General features: G+C 40.4%; 1 protein-coding gene across 4 annotated transcripts in view; it reads left to right on the top strand.

Moving 5' to 3' along the window:
* Positions 1–20691, top strand: part of PAK1 (p21 (RAC1) activated kinase 1) — a 133486-nt gene that overhangs the window by 56807 nt on the left and 55988 nt on the right. For 3 of the 4 annotated variants that reach the window (XM_070425677.1, XM_070425678.1, XM_070425676.1), the window contains exon 2: positions 15228–15438. In XM_070425677.1, coding sequence (XP_070281778.1) covers positions 15249–15438 — 190 coding nt within the window. In that variant the 5' untranslated portion in view covers positions 15228–15248. The remainder of the gene's footprint in view (positions 1–15227; positions 15439–20691) is intronic. The other variant, XM_070425679.1, reaches the window with a different exon arrangement.

The following is a 20691-nucleotide window of genomic DNA, read 5'->3' as shown; positions in this document are numbered from 1 at the left end:
CCATCTATTCCCATTACTCTTCATCTTGTAAAACTGGAACTCTATACCTATTAAATCCATTCACCCCTCCTCCAGCCCCTCTCAGCCACCATCATATTTTCTGTCTCCATGATTTTGACTACTCCAGGTGCTTCATATAAGTGGAATCATACAGTATTTGTCTATTTGTGATTGGCTTATTTCACTTGCATAATGTCTTCAAAGTTTATTCATGTCATTGCATATTGCAGAATTTCCTTTCTTTTCTGAATAATATTGCATTGTATGTATATACCACACTCTGCTTATTCATTCATCTGTCAATGTATCGCATCAACATTTTAGCTTTTGTGAATAATGGTGCTATGAATATGGGTATACAAACATCTTTTTGAGACCCAGCTTTCAATTCTTTTGGGTATATACTTAGAAGTAGAATTGCTGGATCATACAGTCATTATATTTTTATTTTTAAACTAGAGGACTGGTGCACGAAATTCGTGCATGGGTAGGGTCCCTAGGCCTGGCTGGTGATCAGGGCCAATCGAGGCCTTCCGGCTGCCAGCCAGGGCCTTCCTTCGTTCTGCGCCGCCCCCTGGTGGTCAGCACATGTCATAGCAAGCGATCAAACTCCCCGTGTCCTGGTTGAACTCCCAAGGGGGACACTTTATATATTAGCCTTTTATATATATAGATTATTATTTTTTTTTTAATCCTCACCTGAGGATATTTTTCCACTAATTTTTAGAGAGAGTGGAAGAGAGAGGGAAAGACAGAGAAATATCTATGTGAGAGAAGCACATTGATTGGTTGCCTCCTGCATGAGTCCCGACCAGGACCCAGGCTGGGGAGGAGCCTGCAACCGAGATACGTGCCCTTGACTGGATTTGAACCCGGGACCCTTTGGTCTGCAGGCCGACGCTCTATCCACTGAGCCAAACCAGCTAGGGCCTGTAATTCTATTTTTAATTTGTTAAGGAAGTGCTATTTTCTGTTTTCCACAGTTGCTTTATCATCTTACATTTCAACTGTGCACAAGGGTCCCATTTTCTCCACATCCTCACCAACACTTGTGTTTTTTTAATAGTAGCCATCCTAATGGGGGTGAGGTAGTATCTCATTGAAGTTTAGACTTGCATTTTTCTAATGATTAGTCATGTTAAACATCCTTTTATTTGCTTATTGGCCATTTATATATCTTCTTTGGAAAAATGTCTGTTCAAACCCATTGCCCATTTTTTTCTTTTCATTTTTAAATATATTTTTTATTGTTGATAGTATTACAGATATCTCCCATTTTCCCCCTTCTCCCCTCTCCTTCCAGCCCCTATCCACCACCCCAGGTTTTCACTACCCTATTGCCTGTGTTCATCCATTGCCCATTTTTGAATCAGGCTCTTTTTTGTTGTTGTTGTTGTGGCTGTTGAGTTTTAGAAGATTGATGTTGTGGCTTAAAAAAAAAAAATTATTTATTGATTGGAGAGAGAGAGAACATTGATTTGTTGCTTCACTTAGTTATGCATTCATTGATTGATTCTTGTATGTGCCCTGTCTGGGGATTGAACCCAGAAGCTTGGTGTATTGGGACCATGGTCTAACCAACTGATCTACCAGGGTTGAGGATCGATGGTTTTTGATTTTTGAGTGATTTTGACAGACTATGATTAGGGAAAAAGAGAAGCAAAGGCAGGGGGGACTAATGGATAGTGCATTGGAGCTTAAAATGAAGTCTAGGAATTGTGGTGGAAGTTCTTGAGTAAGTGAGCTGTATGAATAAGAGGTTGTGTTTGGAGTAGATATGACTCATTCCAAATATTGGAGTAGATGCACATTTTGGTGATAAGGTTCAGGATGTGATCATGGAAGTACCAGCTAACTTGGACTGGAGGTCAGCAACGAAGTGGCCAGAGTGTTGGAAGATCATTAATGTGGCTGTCAAAGTCACCTAGAATGGTAACTGCTGTGGTGCAGAGGAAGGCTGATCTAGGAACTAAAGCCTTTGAGTGGGGTGGCCAGGAAGTGAGTATGAGGCAGCAAGAAAGTGTGATAGCAGCCAGTGGAGGCTACTAAAATGAACAGAGGTTTCTACAAGAGGAAGAGAAAGAAATAGTTTTATGAAATGGCACTGAAAATTAAGGACAACATTGATTGGTTGGGTATGAGAGAGAACACAGCTTCCAGTAGAGAGGGCTGCTAGAGAGGACTCTTCTTCAGATGATAGCCAGGTTTCCTTTAAGGCAAGGAGGCAAGGAGTCAGAAAGGGATGAGGAATTTGGTCAGACTAGAGCAGTGATGGCGAACCTATGACACGCGTGTCAGAGGTGACACGCGAACTCATTTTTTTGGTTGATTTTTCTTTGTTAAATGGCATTTACATATATAAAATAAATATCAAAAATATAAGTCTTTGTTTTACTATGGTTGCAAATATCAAAAAAATTCTATATGTGACATGGCACCAGAGTTAAGTTAGGGTTTCTCAAAATGCTGACACACTGAGCTCAAAAGGTTCGCCATCACTAGACTAGAGGGTATACAGAAGAGGTTGGGGATGAGAGTTTGGGTGATTGAGAGTGACTGAAGTCAATGGGCACTGGAAGTGTGATTGGCTTAGTCTGGATATCTTTTAGAGGCCAAGAGGGCAGTCCATTTTCATGCTGTGGTTCTTAATACTTCCAAGAGAAAATGTTCCTTTGAGGCAGCATGTGGCATTGTGGGAAACCACAGGGTATGTTCAGGCAGAGATGACCTGGAAGATCATCTATTTAGGAGACAGCAGAATAGATTCCAGTGTTTCTTGGAAGGTTGAACCAGATTGCCTATTGATTCCTTCTCAGATCGTATGGGCTTTTTTAGTGATGATTTTCTCAGTTCGGGCCATTCGTTAAGAGGTCTAGAGGTTTGAAGCTTACTCTTGGGAGTAGCTCAACTGATGCTGCAGGTCAGGAAGGTAGGGAGAGGATTATAAGACCTTTGGTACTGGTTTCTGGAAGTAACTCTAGGGACTATTTTTCAGGGGTGGTAGGAATGAGGAAGATGTGCAGGTGTGATTGGTTGGGGGAGGAGAGCATGAAGGTACCAGGCCAACCTTAGTGACCTTAATTAAGTCTGACACCAAATCTCTCTGCCTTTTCCATTTCACTTTGCTTGCCTCTCAGACCTCGCCAATTGCAAGATGCCTCCCAGGTACAGTTTTTTGTTCATTCTGTCTCAAATAATAATCAGTGTAGAAAATTCTTGTAAGGCAGAGTTATCAGAGGCAAGTCATGGCTTTCTCCCTATTTCATTGAGGGATCTTAGATAAATTGCATACCCCTTTGGTTTCAGGTTCCTAACTATAACATAAAGATTTGGAACTGACTGATTTTTCAAGATTCTTGCAGTTCCTAGTGTTTCCTTTTCTCTTCCCACTAAAACAGGTTGCTTTTTAGTGAACCTGTACTATTACCAGGTCTGTGCTGGGCAAGACTCTGGAATACAGAGGTTAATCAGATTCAGTTTTATCCCTTGATTTGTTCACAGTCTGGTGAAGTTAATGTGATGAAATATGGAAACTGCTGCTTAGAAGTAAGTATAAAATGCTATTAAATTGGGGGAAGGAAGATGTAGAGGGGGTGTTCTGTGAAGGTTTCCATAGAGGAAGTGAGTCAAACTGTGTCTTGAAGATTGACTTGGACTTTGTTTGGCAGACGAGTTGGGGCATTTTCAGCAGGGAGAGCAGTGTGGGCAAAGGCAGGGCCATGAATGCATATTGAGCTGGGACAACCCGTTTAGGAAATAGCGGAGAAAAACTGGAGAGAGGAGTGGGGGATGTGAACACATATTTATTGGATATTTATTTTGTGCCAGGTAGCATGCTAGATGCTTTTATGTATGCTTTTTAATTCTCATAACTGTATAAGTAGGTAGCCTTATTTGAATTTTGCTAAGAGGAAACTGAGGGTTAGAAATTAAAGTAGCTTTCCTAACCGTCCAGAAGCGGCCTCCAGCTTTCCTCCCTGCTACCTCAGCAGTTGTTTTCTTCTTGCTAAAGTGGCTGGAGGCTGCATAGCGGGAGTGTCTTTGACATGTCAGAAGGACATCCCTCAGCAAATTCAAGACCGCAGCATTCCAGGCCTCTGCCAAAGAAAACCTCCTGGCACAATTTAATTAAAGATCAGATTCTCATAACTAGGTGTCAAGGGCATGCAGTACTCCCCAGTCTTGGGGGAGTATAGGTCATGCCAGTTCCAGCTGCTCTGAGTTGTTGGAACTGAGAAATGTGATTAATATATATTTGGAATAGATTTTATTTCTTCTTCTTCCTTTCTCTCCTTCATTTAAAATAATGGCCTGAGGGGTTATTAGGGGTTATCTAGTCCGTCACTTTGCCTCTGGCGTGAACAGTGAGGTGTGATGATATGGTGGAAGAAAAGGAGGTCTTGGTTATAGACTTCATTTCAGGTTCCTGACTCTGCTGCCCACTAGCTATGTGACCCTGGGTGACTGGAAACATCTCTGAGATTTTGTTTCTTCTGACTTGCTCACTATTTTATCTCCAGCACCTAGCACAGCCTGGCAAACAGTAGGTAATAAATAAATATTTGCATGAATGACTGAGAAAATCGATACCAATTGAATAGATTTCCAAGTTTTCTGTAAACTCCCACATGTGATCTAATGTTAATGGTTATTCAAATATCAGCCCCAAATGATGGCAGAAATCCTGTTTGTGAAGATAGTTTGCCCAGAAGGTTCTCTGGGGAAACTGTTTTAGAATTTTAGGCAAGTTTCTTGGGCAGTGTAAAGACTCTCCCAGACTTCCCAAGTCTCATTGTGTGAGCTCTCGGCATCACAGAGAATTCACTGCAGGGTAGCAGCTGGTCCCTCCTTCAGGCAACACCTCTTTTTTTCATTGTCATCTCTTTACAGCCTTAAAAAAAGTCAACAGCATCATCTTTTATTTTTAACATGAGACATTCATTGCACAGATCTAGATTTGCTAAGAAGGGACCATTTTCTGACTAAAAAATGCTGTAAAAGACCCTCTGTGATTCCTGCACCCTACTTTTTCACCTTCACGTTGCATTCTTCCACACTGTACTCTCACACTTATATTGTTCCTGTGGTCTACGATGCATTTGCCTTCATTGCTCTCCATCAAAATCATTTATTTATTGTCTGTTTTCTTTGGTTCAGGTACTAGACCAGTGCTGTTCCAGACCAATTGCATCAGAGCTTAAGCCACAACTTCTTAATAGGAAAATTTTCAAACATACAGCAAAGTTCAAAGGATTTTATAGTGAATAGCTGTAAAACCACCATCTAGATTCTTCTACCATAAACATTTTCATATACTTGTTTTATTACATCCATTATATATTATATATTGGCATGTATAGTATATCACATCCCTATGTTCATCCATTAATCAATTTTACTTTTAAAAATGCATTTCAAAGTAAATTGCAGATATTAGTATACTTCCCCTTAAGTACTTCAGCTGGTGCTTTAAGAAGCTCATAGGGATTCTAATAGTCGAGAGTCAAAGACCACTAGTCTGACCTATTTATTACCCTACTCTTTTTTAAAAAAAATATATTTTGTTGAGTTTTTACTGAGAGGAAGGGAGAGAGATAGAGAGTTAGAAACATCAATGAGAGAGATACATCGATCAGCTGCCTCCTGCACACTCCCCACCGGGGCTGTGCCAGCAACCAAGGTACATGCCCTTGACTGGAATCGAACCTGGGACCTTTCAGTCCGCAGTCCGAAGCTCTATCCTCTGAGCCAAACCGATCAGGGCTATTACCCTACTCTTAATACCATCTCTTCTTATGAAGCCTCATTGATTACCTTAATTCAATATAGGTATTCCTTTCTGTGTCTTCTGACATGTTATCGCTTGTACTGTTCCATGGCACTCTTTTAAATGGCCTGGCTTTGTGGTTTTCTAGGTCCTGTCTATCCTGCTTTCTAGACTGTGAGAACCTCTAGAGTTGGGATCATATCTTATTCATTTATTTGTCTCCAAATCTCTGGTTTCTAGCATAGCACCTCACATGTAAGTACTTAGTAAAAAGTTATTGATTTGAATTGTACTTGAATGAGGTACCTGCAACTACAGCAAAAGGTGTATATAACTTTCATGGGGCTGATTTGAGGGCCAGGGATTTGTATATCTTCTCTGGTGCTTATTAGCTCCTGGAAGAAATTTGGGAAATATCAATCAAGTCCAGCCCAAACATGTTTATATATTTCTATATTTGCTATTGGCTAGATGTGACCAACCTAAACATAAATCAGAAGTAGAATTCAGGTCAGAAAAGGGACAAAGAGGCTAGAATTACCTCAAATATGGTTGGAAAATCCTTTGGCAGAGAGTCTGGAGACATGGCTTCTAATCCCCACCTTTATTTATTTATTTAAAAAATATTTGTATTGATTTCAGAGAGGAAGGGAGAGGGAGAGAGAGATAGAAACATCAGTGATGCGAGAAAAATCATTGATCGGCTTCCTCCTGCATGCCTTCGCAGTAGGGACTGAACCCGCAACCTGGGCATGTGCCCTGACCGGGAATTGAACCGTGACCTCATGGTTCATAGGTCGACGCTCAACCACAGAGCCATGCCAGCTGGGTGAAAGAGGATTTCAAGTATCTAAAGTTCTGTCTGGGGAAGAGGCAATAATCTTTTCTGAATAGCCCTAAGAGATGGGATTTAGGACCAATAGATGGAAGTAGTTTTTGTTTGTTTATTTACTTGTTTATTTGTTCACTTGTTCTTTTATTTGTTCAACAAGTCTTTATTGATTACCTATTCTTTGCCAGGCCTGGGGTTGGGGATTGAGAAGTAAACAAGACTGGATTTTTGTTTTGGGGGTGTTCATAGTCTGGCAGGGGAGAGGAATGAAAGGGGAGGCAAATGTGTAAACAAGTAATTGCCATGCAGTGTGAGGTAGACAGAACTTAATATAAGTGAGAATTCTCTAAGTGAGGTGACCAAAGATAGAATAGGCTGACTTTTGAGACTGTAGATTTTTTTTTATCACTGGAGGTTTTCAACCTTAGGCAGGATACCTAGGCTGGAATATGGTGCAGTGAATTCAAACATTGTATTTCAAAAGCAGATTTTATGTTTTAAATAACTTGGGCTCTTTTTGAAAGTGGAGCTCTACCACCAAGAATTCCCCAGGCACAGTGAAAGAACTGAGAAATGAAGAAAAGCTGTATGTATCAGAAAGGCCGATGAAGCCTTTTTTGGCACAGTCCTGGACTGTGGTCATAAAAGGGAGTTACAGTCAATGAAGTTGTTGGCTGAAGAGGCAAGGAAGGGCCTGCTTAGAGTATCAGGTGGCTGCAGGGAGTATAATTTTGGAACTGGCAGTTCGCAGTGGGAAAGTATACTTGAGAACTGAGCCGGTCGAAGTTCTCTTTGGCGGTGCTGAGGGACTTGAGTTGGGGCTGGTAGGGAAAAGCAAGAGCAAAGCTGCAAAGTGCAATTGGAAGAAATGGATAAAAAGCACACCACCCAGAGAGTTAGTCTAGACAAGATTGTCTTTGCTTACTTGATTTATTTTGTTCAAAAAAAGAAGTAAGGAGCAGCTGGTTTGCCAGAGGAAGGTCAGGATGGATTATACAAAAAGATGAAGTTCGAATTTGACCTGGAAAGATGAGTAGGAGAAATCATTGACCAGAAGCATTGGGGAGTCAGGAGGGGGTAAGAGACTATTTGGCAAATTCAGGAGAACAGAGATTTCTGAGGTATAGTTTGAATGTAAGTTGGGTCCAGGTGTGGTGGCTTAGTGTATAAGGTAGGTCGATGTCAGATTGGGAAGAACCTTAAAATTTCATCTGTATTAAGTTCCTTAATGGCAAGGCATATATCCCTGTGTAAACTTTTTTTTTTTTTTTTTTTTTTTTATTTTTTATTTTTTTATTTTTCGCTTAAAGTATTACAAAGGGTATTACATAAGTGTCCTTTTTTCCCCCCCCACCCTTGACAAACCCCTACCCTCCCTTACCCCCCAGTGTCTTATGTCCATTAGTTATGCTTATATGCATGCATACAAGTCCTTCGGTTGATCTCTTACTCCCCTCCCTCCTGCCCCCCAACTCTCTCTGGCCTTCCCACTGCAGTTTGACAATCAGTTTGAGGCAGCTCTGCCTCTGTATCTATTATTGTTCAAAAGTTTGTAATGGTCTTTATTATCCATGAATGAGTGAGATCATGTGGTATTTTTCCTTCATTGACTGGCTTGTTTCACTTAGCATAATGCTCTCCAGTTCCATCCATGATGTTGCAAATGGTAGGAGTTCCTTCTTTTTAACAGCAGCATAGTATTCCATCGTGTAGATGTACCACAGTTTTCTAATCCATTCATCTACTGATGGGCACTTAGGCTGTTTCCAGATCTTAGCTATGGTGAATTGTGCTGCTATGAACATCTGGGTGCATATATCCTTTCTGATTGGTGTTTCTGGTTTCTTGGGATATATTCCTAGAAGTGGGATCACAGGGTCAAATGGGAGTTCCATTTCCAATTTTTTGAGGAACCTCCATACTGCCTTCCATAGTGGCTGCACCAGTCTGCATTCCCACCAGCAGTGCACAAGTGTTCCTTTTTCTCCACATCCTCTCCAGCACTTGTCGTTTGTTGATTTGTTGATGATGGCCATTCTGACAGGTGTGAGATGGTACCTCATTGTTGTTTTGATTTGCATCTCTCGGATGATTAGTGACTTTGAGCATGTTTTCATATGTCTCTTGGCTTTCTGAATGTCCTCTTTTGAAAGGTGTCTATTTAGATCCTTTGCCCATTTTTTGATTGGATTGTTTATCTTCTTTTTGTTAAGTTGTATGAGTTCCCTATAAATTTTGGAGATTAAGCCCTTATCAGATATGACGTTGGCAAATATGTTTTCCCACGAGGTGGGTTTTCTTGTTGTTTTGTTGATGGTTTCTTTTGCTGTGCAGAAGCTTTTTATTTTGATGTAGTCCCATTTGTTCATTTTCTCTTTAGTTTCAACTGCCCTAGGAGCTGTATCAGTGAAGAAATTGTTTTGGCATATGTCTGAGATTTTGTTGCCTTTGTATTCTTCTAGAATTTTTATGGTTTCCTGTCGTACATTTAAGTCCTTTATCCATTTTGAGTTTATTCTTGTGTATGGTGTAAGTTGGTGGTCTAGTTTCATTTTCTTGCATATGTCTGTCCAATTTTCCCAACACCATTTATTGAAGAGACTATCTTGGCTCCATTGTATGTTCATGCCTCCTTTGTCAAAAATTAATTGAGCATATTGGTTCGGGCTAATTTCTGGACTCTCTATTCTATTCCACTGATCTATATGTCTGTTCTTGTGCCAGTACCAGGCAGTTTTGAGAACAGTGGCTTTGTAATACAGCTTGATATCTGGCATTGAGATCCCACCTACTTTGTTCTTTCTCAGGATCGTTGCAGCTATTCGGGGTCTTTTTTTATTCCAGATGAATTTTTGGAGAGTTCGTTCTAGATCTTTGAAGAAGGCCATTGGTATTTTAATGGGAAGTGCGTTGAATGTATAGATTGCTTTGGGTAGTATGGACATTTTAATGATGTTGATTCTACCAATCCAAGAACATGGTATGTTCTTCCATCTGTTTATGTCTTCCTCTATCTCTTTTTTCAACGTCCTGTAGTTTTCTGAGTAGAGGTCTTTAACCTCTTTAGTTAAGTTTATTCCTAGGTATCTTAATTTTTTTGGTGCGATGGTAAATGGGATTGTTTTTCTGATCTCCCTTTCTGAAAGTTCACTATTGGTGTATAGAAATGCCTCAGATTTCTTGGGGTTAATTTTGTATCCTGCTACATTGCCAAATTCATGTATTAAGTCTAGTAGCTTTTTGATGGAGTCTCTAGGGTTTTGTATGTATAATATCATGTCATCTGCAAATAAGGACAGTTTTACTTCCTCTTTTCCAATTTGGATGCCTTTTATTTCTTCTTCTTGCCTAATTGCAATGGCTAATACTTCCAGTACTATGTTGAACAGGAGTGGTGAGAGTGGGCATCCCTGTCTTGTTCCTGTTCTTAGGGGAAATGGTGTTAGTTTTTGTCCATTGAGTATGATGTTGGCTGTGGGCCTGTCATATATGGCTTTTATTATGTTGAGGTATGATCCTTCTATTCCCACCTTTCTGAGAGTTTTTATCAAAAATGGGTGTTGGATTTTGTCGAATGCTTTTTCTGCATCAATTGATATGACCATGTGGTTTTTTTCTTTCAATTTGTTTATGTGATGTATCACATTTATTGATTTACGGATGTTGTACCATCCTTGCATCTCTGGGATAAATCCTACTTGGTCATGGTGTATGATCCTTCTGATGTACTGCTGGATCCGATTTGCTAAGATTTTGTTGAGGATTTTGGCATCTATGTTCATGAGGGATATTGGCCTGTAATTCTCTTTCATTGTGATGTCTTTACCTGGTTTTGGTATTAGGGTGATGCTGGCTTCATAGAATGAGCTTGGAAGCGTTCCTTCCTCTTGAATTTTTTGTAGTAGTCTGAGGAGGGTAGGTTTTAGTTCTTCCTTGAATGTTTGGTAGAACTCCCCTGTGAAGCCGTCTGGCCCTGGGCTTTTGTTTGCTGGAAGCTTTCTGATGACTGCTTCAATTTCTTCCATAGTTATTGGCCTATTGAGGTTTTTAGATTCTTCCTGATTGAGTTTTGGAATGTTGTATTTTTCTAGGAATTTGTCCATTTCCTCCAGGTTGTCTAGTTTGTTGGAGTAGAGTTGCCCGTAGTATTGTTTAACAATCATTTGTATTTCTGTGGGGTCTGTTGTTATTTCGCCTCTATCATTTCTGATTTGGTTTATTTGGGACCTCTCTCTTTGCTTCTTGGTGAGCCTGGCTAGGGGTTTGTCAATCTTGTTTATCCTTTCAAAGAACCAGCTCTTGGTTTCATTGATTTTCTGTATTGTTTTTTTGGTCTCTATGTCATTGATTTCTGCTCTAATCTTTATTATCTCCTTCCTTCTGCTCACTCTGGGGTTTTCTTGTTGCTCTCTTTCTAATTCTTTGAGTTGTAGAGTTAGGTGATTGACTACCATTTTTTCTTGTTTTTTGAGATAGGCCTGTAGAGCTATAAACTTCCCTCTCAGGACTGCTTTCATTGTGTCCCAGAGGTTTTGGATTGTTGTGTTTTCATTGTCATTAGTGTCCAGGATGTTTTTAATTTCTTCTTTGATGTCATCGGTAACCCAATCAATATTTAATAACATGCTATTCAGCTTCCAAGTGTTTGAGTATTTTGGGTTGTTTTTATTGTAGTTTATTTCTAACATTATACCATCGTGGTCTGCGAAGAAGCTTTTTATGATTTCAATCTTCTTGAATTTGTGGAGACTTTGCTTGTGACCCAATATGTGGTCTATTTTTGAATATGTCCCATGAGCACCTGAGAGGAATGTATATTCCGCAGCTGTGGGGTGAAGTGTTCTGAAGATGTCAATTAAGTCCATCTGATCTAGTGAGTCATTTAGGATTGCTGTTTCTTTGCTGAGTTTTTGTCTAGCGGATTTATCCAGTGATGTCAGTGGTGTATTAAAGTCCCCTACTATGATTGTATTGTTGTCGATCTCTCCCCTGATATCTTCCAGAAGTTTTCTTACGTATGTGGGTGCTCCTGCATTGGGTGCATATATGTTTACCAGGGTTATATCTTCTTGTTGTATTGATCCCTTTAGTATTATGAAGTGGCCTTCCTTATCTCTGGTTATGGCCTTCACTTTGAGATGTATTTTGTCAGATATAAGTATTGCTACCCCAGCTTTCTTTTCCTTTCCATTTGCGTGAAAGATATTTTTCCATCCCTTCACTTTCAGTCTGTGTGAGTCCCTTCTAATGAGGTGGGTCTCTTGTAGACAGCAGATGTATGGGTCATGTTTTTTTATCCATTCAGCCACTCGATGTCTTTTGGTTGGAGCATTTAGTCCATTTACATTTAAAGTTATTATTGAGAGGTACTTGTTTGTAGCCATTTCTTTTTTTGTGTGTGTGTGTGGCTGTTTTCTTTCTGAGCTTGATATTTCTTCTTTTTACACCAGTCCCTTTAGCATTTCTTGCATGGCTGGCTTGGTGGTGATAAACTCCCTTAGCCCTTTTTTGTCTGTGAAGCTTCTTATTTCCCCTTCAATTTTGAATGATAGCCTTGCTGGATAGAGTATTCTTGGATTCAGTCCTTTGCTTTGTATCACTTTGTAGATTTCCGTCCATTCTTTTCTGGCCTGATGTGTTTCTGTTGAGAAATCATTTGATAATCTAATGGGAGATCCCTTGTATGTTACTTTCCGTCTCTCTCTTGCAGCCTGTAAGATTCTCTCTTTATCCTGAACATTTGCCATGGTAATTATGATGTGTCTTGGTGTGGGTCTTTTCGGGTTCACCTTGTTTGGGACTCTCTGGGCTTGTGTGACTTTTTTCTTCCCCACCTCAGGGAAGTTTTCTGATATTATTTCTTCGAATAGGTTTTCTAATCCATGTTCATCTTTCTGTTGTTCTGGCACCCCTATTATTCGTATGTTGTTTCGTTTCATGTTGTCCCAAAGCTCCCTTAGGCTCTCCTCCTGTCTTTTAATTTTTTTCTCCATTTGCCGTACAGTTTGAGTGTGTTTTGCTTCCTTGTCTTCTAATTCACTAATTCGGTCCTCTGCTTCTCCCAGTCTACTGTTGATACTTTCAATGGAGTTTTTTATTGAAGCTATGTCACTCTTCATTTCTTCTTGGGACTTACTTAAGTTGTTGATTTTTTCATCTGTTTCTTCTAGCTTCTTGCATAAGTAGTTGAGTTTTTCATCTGTTTCTTCTTGCTTCTTGAACATCTGGTGCATGTACTCTAGGAACCTTATTCTGAATTCTTTTTCTGTCATGTTGCATATCTCTGTCTCACTTAGCTGCTTTTCTGGCGAGTCCTCCTTTTCTTTCCTTTGGGGGTTTCTTTGCCTACCCATGTTTGATCTCGCTGACATATGTAGATGTTGAGATGTTCAGTGGCTGCTCCCTGGGTGGCAGGGGCTCCTTGGGTTGTGGTTGCTGCTCAGACGGTTGCGGTAGCAGCTGCTTTCCAGTTGGCAGCAGCTCCTCTGGTGGGTGTTGTTCACAGCTGTGTTGGCTCTTCTGGCTGGTGGGGGGAGGCTTCACGTACACCTGCGGTCTGAGAAACGCTCCTCTCTTACCAGCACTGCATGGTCTGGGAAACGCTCCTCTCTTATGGGCACTGCATGGTCTGATCAGTTCCTCAGGATGCCCCCTTTAGTCTCAGTTCTCCGCAATCACAAAATCCAAATCTCAAATCTCCTGGCGCCAGCAAACCCGCGGAACTCCTTACCCTGGTCAGGGTCTGTGTCTGTCCCAAGAGACGCGGCTGTCTGCCATGCGGTCTCCCTCCGACCCTCTGGGCTCAGGTCTGGCAAACTTTCCTGCCCAGATCCCTGGTTTTTAACCTTTCCAGGGGAGGTCTGCCCTTCCCGGCTGCAAACCGTCTCACCAGCTGAGTAAATTTGCCAGATCGGGGTGGGTGTTATTAGTTTCAGCTGCTTACTCCGTTTGCTCCAGGACAAGACCTGGGACGCGTCTGCCTATATCGCCGCCATCTTGCTTCCTCCTCCTAAACTTTTGATTAATTAAAAAATTTATTGAATCTGCTGTAAGTCAGATACTCTACTAGGTACTTTTGGATTGTAAAGGTGACAAAATAGAGCACAACCTTTGGGGAACACTTGCTTCTGGTGAAAACAATTATAATCTAGTAAAAATAAATGTAATAACCTAGAAATATACCATTGCCCTGGGTCTGGAGGAGACACCTACCTGCTTAAAGGTGAGAACAGTTCCAAAGGCCACATGGAGAAAGGATTGGGTGGTGGCGGGGAGGGGGAGGGAGGATGAGGGAGGGATGAATGCAGGGGATCATTTAGTTTTGCATTTATTAGAAAATGTTAAAAAAACTCCTTTAGATTTTGTTTATACTATTTAAGCAATTGATATGTAAGGCAGTGGTATTCAAATCTGGCTGGTATTAAGATCACCAGTTTTTTAAATTACAGAATTTGGCCTTAGCCCAGCCATACAAAAATCAAAATTTATGAGAGTTAAACCATGCATCTCTATTTTCTAAAAAGCTCTGGGTAATTATTATGCTGATTTTTTTTTTATTAGAAACTTGAGTCTTTAAAACACTGTTGTGTTTGACTCCAAGGAGCGTACATTCTAAGTAGTCATGGTTAAAGATATAATATCCCTGTAGCATGGAAGAATAATGAGAAACTTTATTAATTCTGGAAACATATTTATCCATTGACACTTATTTGAGGTAATAACATCTATCTTCATTAAAACTATTGCTACCATGTAATAGGAGATTTTACCTCTTTCCTCCCTTTTTTTATTCTTTATATTTTCCAGAAGCATTGGAGATTGCCAATAAAATCCAGCATCATATAGGATAGGATGGTTACTTCATTGACCATCGTATATTTAGAATAAGGTCAAATTTTAGAGGAAGGTGATAGTGCAGAGGTGATATAGGCCAGGTGTCCGCAAACTTTTCCTGTAAAGAACTAGATTGTAAATATTTTAGGTTTGTGGGCATACAGTCTCTGTTGCAACCACTCAGTCCTGCCATTGGAATGTGAAAGAAGCCATAGACCTTTGTAAATGAATGGGTGTTGCCATGTTTCAATAAAACTATTTACGAAGCCTGCAGCTTTACAGACCCTTGATAGAGTGATACAGTCCATTCCAGAGAGGGAATGTGATTTTCTTCAGGTTACAAAATTAGAGATAGGCAGAAAATTCACTATGTGGAATGCGGTTAGCAGTTTTATTTAATCTTCATGTGAATGAATAAATGGCACACAATGATTAAAGAATTTTTCTAAAGCGAATAAGTGGCACTGGGATTCATACTTAGTCCAGCTGGGCTAAATTTCTCTCTTTTAAACTACATCACCATGGTCTTGTGTGTTCTCCAATGCCTTAGATAGGGAAATGCAGAGAAAAAGCAAGAACCTTGTGAATTTTCAGCAGTGCTTGGCACAGAGTAGGCATTATATCTTTGAGTACTGTTGACTGAATATGATAGTGGTAGTCGTGGTATGCAGAGAAGGGCTCGAACAGGGCCCTGGAGAAAGGATTGTATAATTTGGATTCTTCTAAACTTTTCAGCACACATTTCTTTTTGTTCAGAAATAATAAAAATGCTGTGTTCTCTTTTTCTGATTCCAGTAGCTGCTGGTGGTGGTGACAATGTCAAATAACGGCCTGGACATTCAAGATAAACCCCCAGCCCCTCCAATGAGAAACACCAGCACTATGATTGGAGCTGGTAGCAAAGATGCCGGAACCCTAAACCACGGCTCCAAACCTCTGCCTCCAAATCCAGAGGAGAAGAAAAAGAAGGACCGGTTTTACAGATCCATCCTACCTGGAGATAAAAGTACAGTATTTCATTTCTTTCTCATAATTTATATACTTAATTTTTTTTTTGGTAACCTGGATAAGAGATTTGTTCTTTCCTTGACTTCATTTTCCTTTAATACCTCCTTCCACCCTATTAAATATTTCTCTTGTCTTTCTTGCCTAAAGTGGCTGGAGTCAAATGGAAAATAGACCTATTAAACTCTTACTAGTATTAATTATTCTGAGCAAAATTCTAAGAAAATAATTACGCTCTTGCCAGACTTTGGACAATCTGTACATATTTATTTACTTAAACTGTTTATGAACTCTCAGAATGTAAGAAATATTGACATGTGTTCATTTGGGAGTGCTTTGTTTCCAGACTAGTTTTATTTGGAATGTCTTTTCTCCAGATTCTTGATTGCCTCTTCTTTATTCATATATCTTGAGCTCACATCTAGATTTGGGGATTAAATATCAGTAAGAAGGGCAAGTAGTAGCTGAGGAAAGGAAGCTTGGAAAAGGAAGCAGGACTCAGCATGAGTTCACTCTGAAAAAGTCATACCAGCTGGGCTCATTTCCTTTCTATTGACAAAACTTCTAGAAGAATAATCAGGATTTTAACAGTGTATTTGATAAAGTCACTGAAATCCTATGGACAATAGTGAAATAGAGGTTTGGGTGTCCACATGGGTAGATGACTTTTGTTTGACACCCTCAGCCCCAAATATTTATTTAAGGGTCTGTTGCTATGAAGTAAAATTCTCAATCATGCCTGCAGGGCTTTGTTCTTGTTGCATGCTGAAGAAATTGGCTTTCTGTCTGTAATTAGTTATCATGAGCTTCCGATTTAGGTGGACCTGGTTCAAATCCTGGATTCATCACTTACAGCTCTCTACCCTTAGGTATGTCAGTTAACTCCTTTGACTTTTAGTTTTCTATCTCTAGGAAAGAATGGTATTATCCTCTCTCTAAAATTGGGATAATATTTCACAGGGTTGTTGTGTGAAGATTCCATTCAAAGTTCCTAATACAGGACCTTCTGCACAGAAGGCACGCAAATATTAGTTCCCCTTCTCTTTACTGGTTTGTTGAAGGTGGGATGCATGACTAGGAGATTATATGACAAAATCAGAACTGGGATTCTGAAAGAGCCAAATATAACAACCACATTGATGAATTGCAGAAAATGTTTTGTGTTGCAGAAAAATATAACTGCATAACTACAGATCGGGGGAGATGGTAGATGATTGCATCATTTGCCAAATAGGGAACACAGGAAGAGAAACAAGTCAAGAGGGCTGGCGGTTGGAGAGCAGGGAAGATGACTTTAAACACCTTGCATTTGAGGTGAAAGGATAATTTTAGACACTTTGCATTTGAAATGTCTTGACATAGCAATGTCTAATAAGCAGTGGTCTTACAAATAGAAAATGCTTGGTGAATAACTGAAATGAGAACTAATGAGGCTTTTTATTGAGTACATTGGGCTTGCATCTTTATGTGTTTACCCTTTCTGCTTCCACCTTCACTGTGAGCTCTTTTCAGGTCTAGATAGAAGAAAGGTGGGTAAGTTGCATAACTTGAATTTTCTGGCTAACTCATTTATATAGTAGCTACCAACTTCCTAGGTACAGGGGCTATGATGTACGTGGTGTTACCCTGCTCTGGCACCTTCTCCCACATATAGAGCTGCTTTGTTTATCCCTCTATTTAGATGTGTGCTTATTTTTAATATTGTGCTTTTATCAACCATAATTGTTATAAGATCTCTATAAATAGGAAGGCCTTCAACCCAACTTTCCACATGTAGTGAAGAGGGCAAGTAATTGCTGAGGAAAGGAAGAGGACTTTTAAAATTGAAAGTGTGGGCCCTACCTGGTTTGGCTCAGTGGAGAGAGCATCAGCCTGCGGACTGAAGGGTCCCGGGTTTGATTCCAGTCAAAGGCACATGCCCAGGTTGTGGGCTTGATCCCCAGTAAGGGTGTGCAGGAGGCAGCTAATCAATGATTCTCTCTCATCATTGATGTTTCTATCTATCTCTCTCCCTCTCCCTTCCTCTCTGAAATCAATAAAAATATATATAAAAAATAAAATTAAAAGTCTGGAATTTTTCTTGCTGACAAACTAGGAAGATAATAAAATTTCTGCTCACTAGGCATCATCAATTAAAACCTTTTGCTTCAAATGATACCATCAAGAAAGTAAAAAGATAACCCACAGATTGGGAGAAAAATTTTCCAAATTATATATCTGATAAGGGACTTGTATAAAAAATATATAAGGAGCTATTACAACTGAGCAATAAAAAGACAACTTGATTATAAAATGGGCAAAGTATCTGAATAGACATTTCTCAAAGAAGATATACAAATGGCCAATAAGCCCATGAAACAATGCTCATAATCATTAACCACTTGGGAAATGCAAATCAGAACCACAATGAGAGACTACTTCACACCCACTAGGATGACAATAATAAAGAGAGATAATAACAGGTGTTGGCAAGGACCTGGAGAAATTGAAACCCTCATACACTGCTGGTCGGAATGTAAAATAGTATAGCCAACGGTGGAAAAGTATGTCAGTTTCTCAAAATGTTAAACATACTAGTAGAGTTAGTTACCACATAACACAGAAATGAAAACATGCCCACACAAAAGCTAGTACATGAATGTTTGCACTAGCATTATTCATAATAGCCAAAAGTAGAAACAATGCAAATATCCATTAACTGATGAATGAATGGATAAATAAAAAGTAGTGTATCCATATAAAGAAATATTATTTGGTAACAAAGAGAAATGAAGTTCTGATCCATGCTACAACACGGGTGAACCTTGAGAACAATGTTAGTGAAAGAAAGCAGTCACAAAAGACTACATATTATATAATTCTTTTTATATGAAATGTTCAAAATGGGCAAATCCATAGACAAAAAGTAGATGAATTGTTGTCAAGGGCTGTGGGGGAGGCAGATAGAATTGGAGAATTTTGGCTAAGTGGTATGGGTTTTCTTTTGGGGGTGATGAAAATGTTCTGAAATTGATTGTGGGGATGTTCACCAGGCTCTGTGAATATACTAAAAGCTACTGAATTGTACACTATGTAGGTGAATTATATGGTATATGAATTATATTGCAATAAAATCTTTAAAAAAAAGATTTCTGCTTATAGCAGCAGATAGAAGCATAACCTTCAGACATCATTGGGAACTAAAGGGATGATCTTAGGTACTGAATAGGGAAGTGGGGGTGTGGATATCTAGGTTATAGTCTTGGTTCTCCCATAAATTGCCTGCCTGATTTGGGTTAATTATTTCTCTATAGACCTCAATGTCTTCAGCTAAAACATTAGCATCAATCCAGTGGATAAATATAGTCTCTCATACCTTTGAAACCCTATCCTATATAATAAAAGCCTAATATGCTAAGTGTCTGGTCGTCCGGTCGGCCGTTCAACCAATCAAAGCGTAATATGCTAATGATAAACTAAGGCTGCTCAACCACTCGCTATTATGTGCACTGACCACCAGGGGGCAGACAGTTGACTGGTTGATCAGTCGCTATGACGTGCACTGACCAGCAGGGGGCAGATGCTGTGACCGGTAGGTTAGCTTGCTGCTGGGGTCTGGCCGATGGGGACTGTGTGAGACAGCTTGGACATGCCCTGGAGCCCTCCCGCGGTCCCTCCCTGCCTGGCCAACCTCCTGTGTCCCTCCCCGGCCCCGATTGTGCACTGGTGGGGTACCTTGGCCTGGCCTGCACATTCTTGCAATCCTGGACCCCTTAGGGGATGTCGGAGAGCTGGTTTCAGCCCAATCCCGCAGGCCAGGCCAAGGGACCCCACTGGTGCACAAATTCGTGCACTGGGCCTCTAGTAATTAGATAAATGAGATATTATAAAGGTGAAGTTGGATCAGGTTGTCTATGTAGGTGAAAACAATCTAGGCCAAAGAGCTATAGCCCCAGTGGTACTTCTGGAAATCCTTACTGAGTATCCTTAGGCCAAATCTGGTCTGAAAGCAAATCTCTTACCTCAAGGTTAAAGCTGCATCTCTATAAATTCAAAGTATAGAGTTATAAGAAGTTGTTATGAAATGATCTAGTAACTTCTCTTTCATTCTCTAGTTAATAGATTTTCCATACATGCCCTGAGCTCATAGGTTTAAGGTCCTAGATGGCTATGATTCATGTGTACATCAAAATGACATTTTTTGAAAAGTGGTTTTTACGTTTTGTTTGGAGCTTTTATTCAGCTTGATTTTGTGCTCAGTTGATATTGCCATTCAATCAATCAGCATTGTTGATCTGCTGCTTTGTGCTTAACCTAGTCCTAGCTGGATTCACATTGTCGCAGTCTTTAAAGTGGTGTGCCCTTTGTAAAATATTTGGAAATTTATACCAGCTGCACAGAGAAATGGTCTCGAACTGGACTTAGATCACCTCGATTGAGTCCTACTGTGGTTGGCAGTTAGACAGACATGAGCAGACCAAAGACGCTGGGGCAGATACAGAAGGTCACCTGGGTCCAAAGCCCTGGGTGCCTAGCAAGGAGAAAAACTGGGAAAACAAGGACCTCACCCGCTGGGTAACCTTTCCTCCTCTAGCACGTTGCTGGTCAGGTGGTTTAGACCCCCTAACCTTTCACATCGATGGTCATGTGGTTGGGGCCCTCGCTGACCTTGCCTCCCCTGGCATGTTGCTAGTAATGCCATTTAGACCCCCTTAGACAGGGAATGAGCAAGGGGGTCAGAGAACAGCCCAGGACAATGAATTTTTGACCCACTTCAAATATGTCTAGGCCTCAGCTGTGTTTCAGTGCTTGGCCCAGAAAAGCAACAAAACCAGACAAGCTATACTATGGCTGATATCAGGACCAGCTGCATTGACTAGTGACCCCCTCCCTGGAGCTGACCAATCAGTGGACACACCTGGGAAGCTAATGAAATTCTGTTGAGATATTGAGACGCCCCTCTGGGGCTCTCCCTAAAATCCATCCTTAACAGCCCTTCGGAGAGGGCCAGTGAGCTCTCCCTGGAGTTGGCCCACTCCTTTCCCCTTCCCCTTTTCTTCCCTCCCTGGCGGGTTAGCTTTACCTTTCTCTTTCCTAAGCTCCAAGGACCCTTCCTTTGCCTCTGTAACTTGTTTCCTAAGCCCGTTTCTCCTACGGCTCACTTCTTTTACCTCTGTGACATTCTAAATAAACTTTTTCTTACAGTTTCAGTCGTGGTTCTGAATTCTTTCTTAGCCAGAACTCAAATACCGAGGTTGCTGAACCGAGGTCCGGC

The sequence above is a fragment of the Myotis yumanensis genome, unplaced genomic scaffold, assembly GCF_028538775.1.
Source record: "Myotis yumanensis isolate MYYU_CA2020_CCGP unplaced genomic scaffold, mMyoYum1.0.hap1 SCAF_10, whole genome shotgun sequence".
Lineage (NCBI taxonomy): Eukaryota > Metazoa > Chordata > Mammalia > Chiroptera > Vespertilionidae > Myotis > Myotis yumanensis.
Note: the sequence above shows the minus strand (reverse complement) of the source record. Positions and strands in the feature narration are given on the sequence as shown.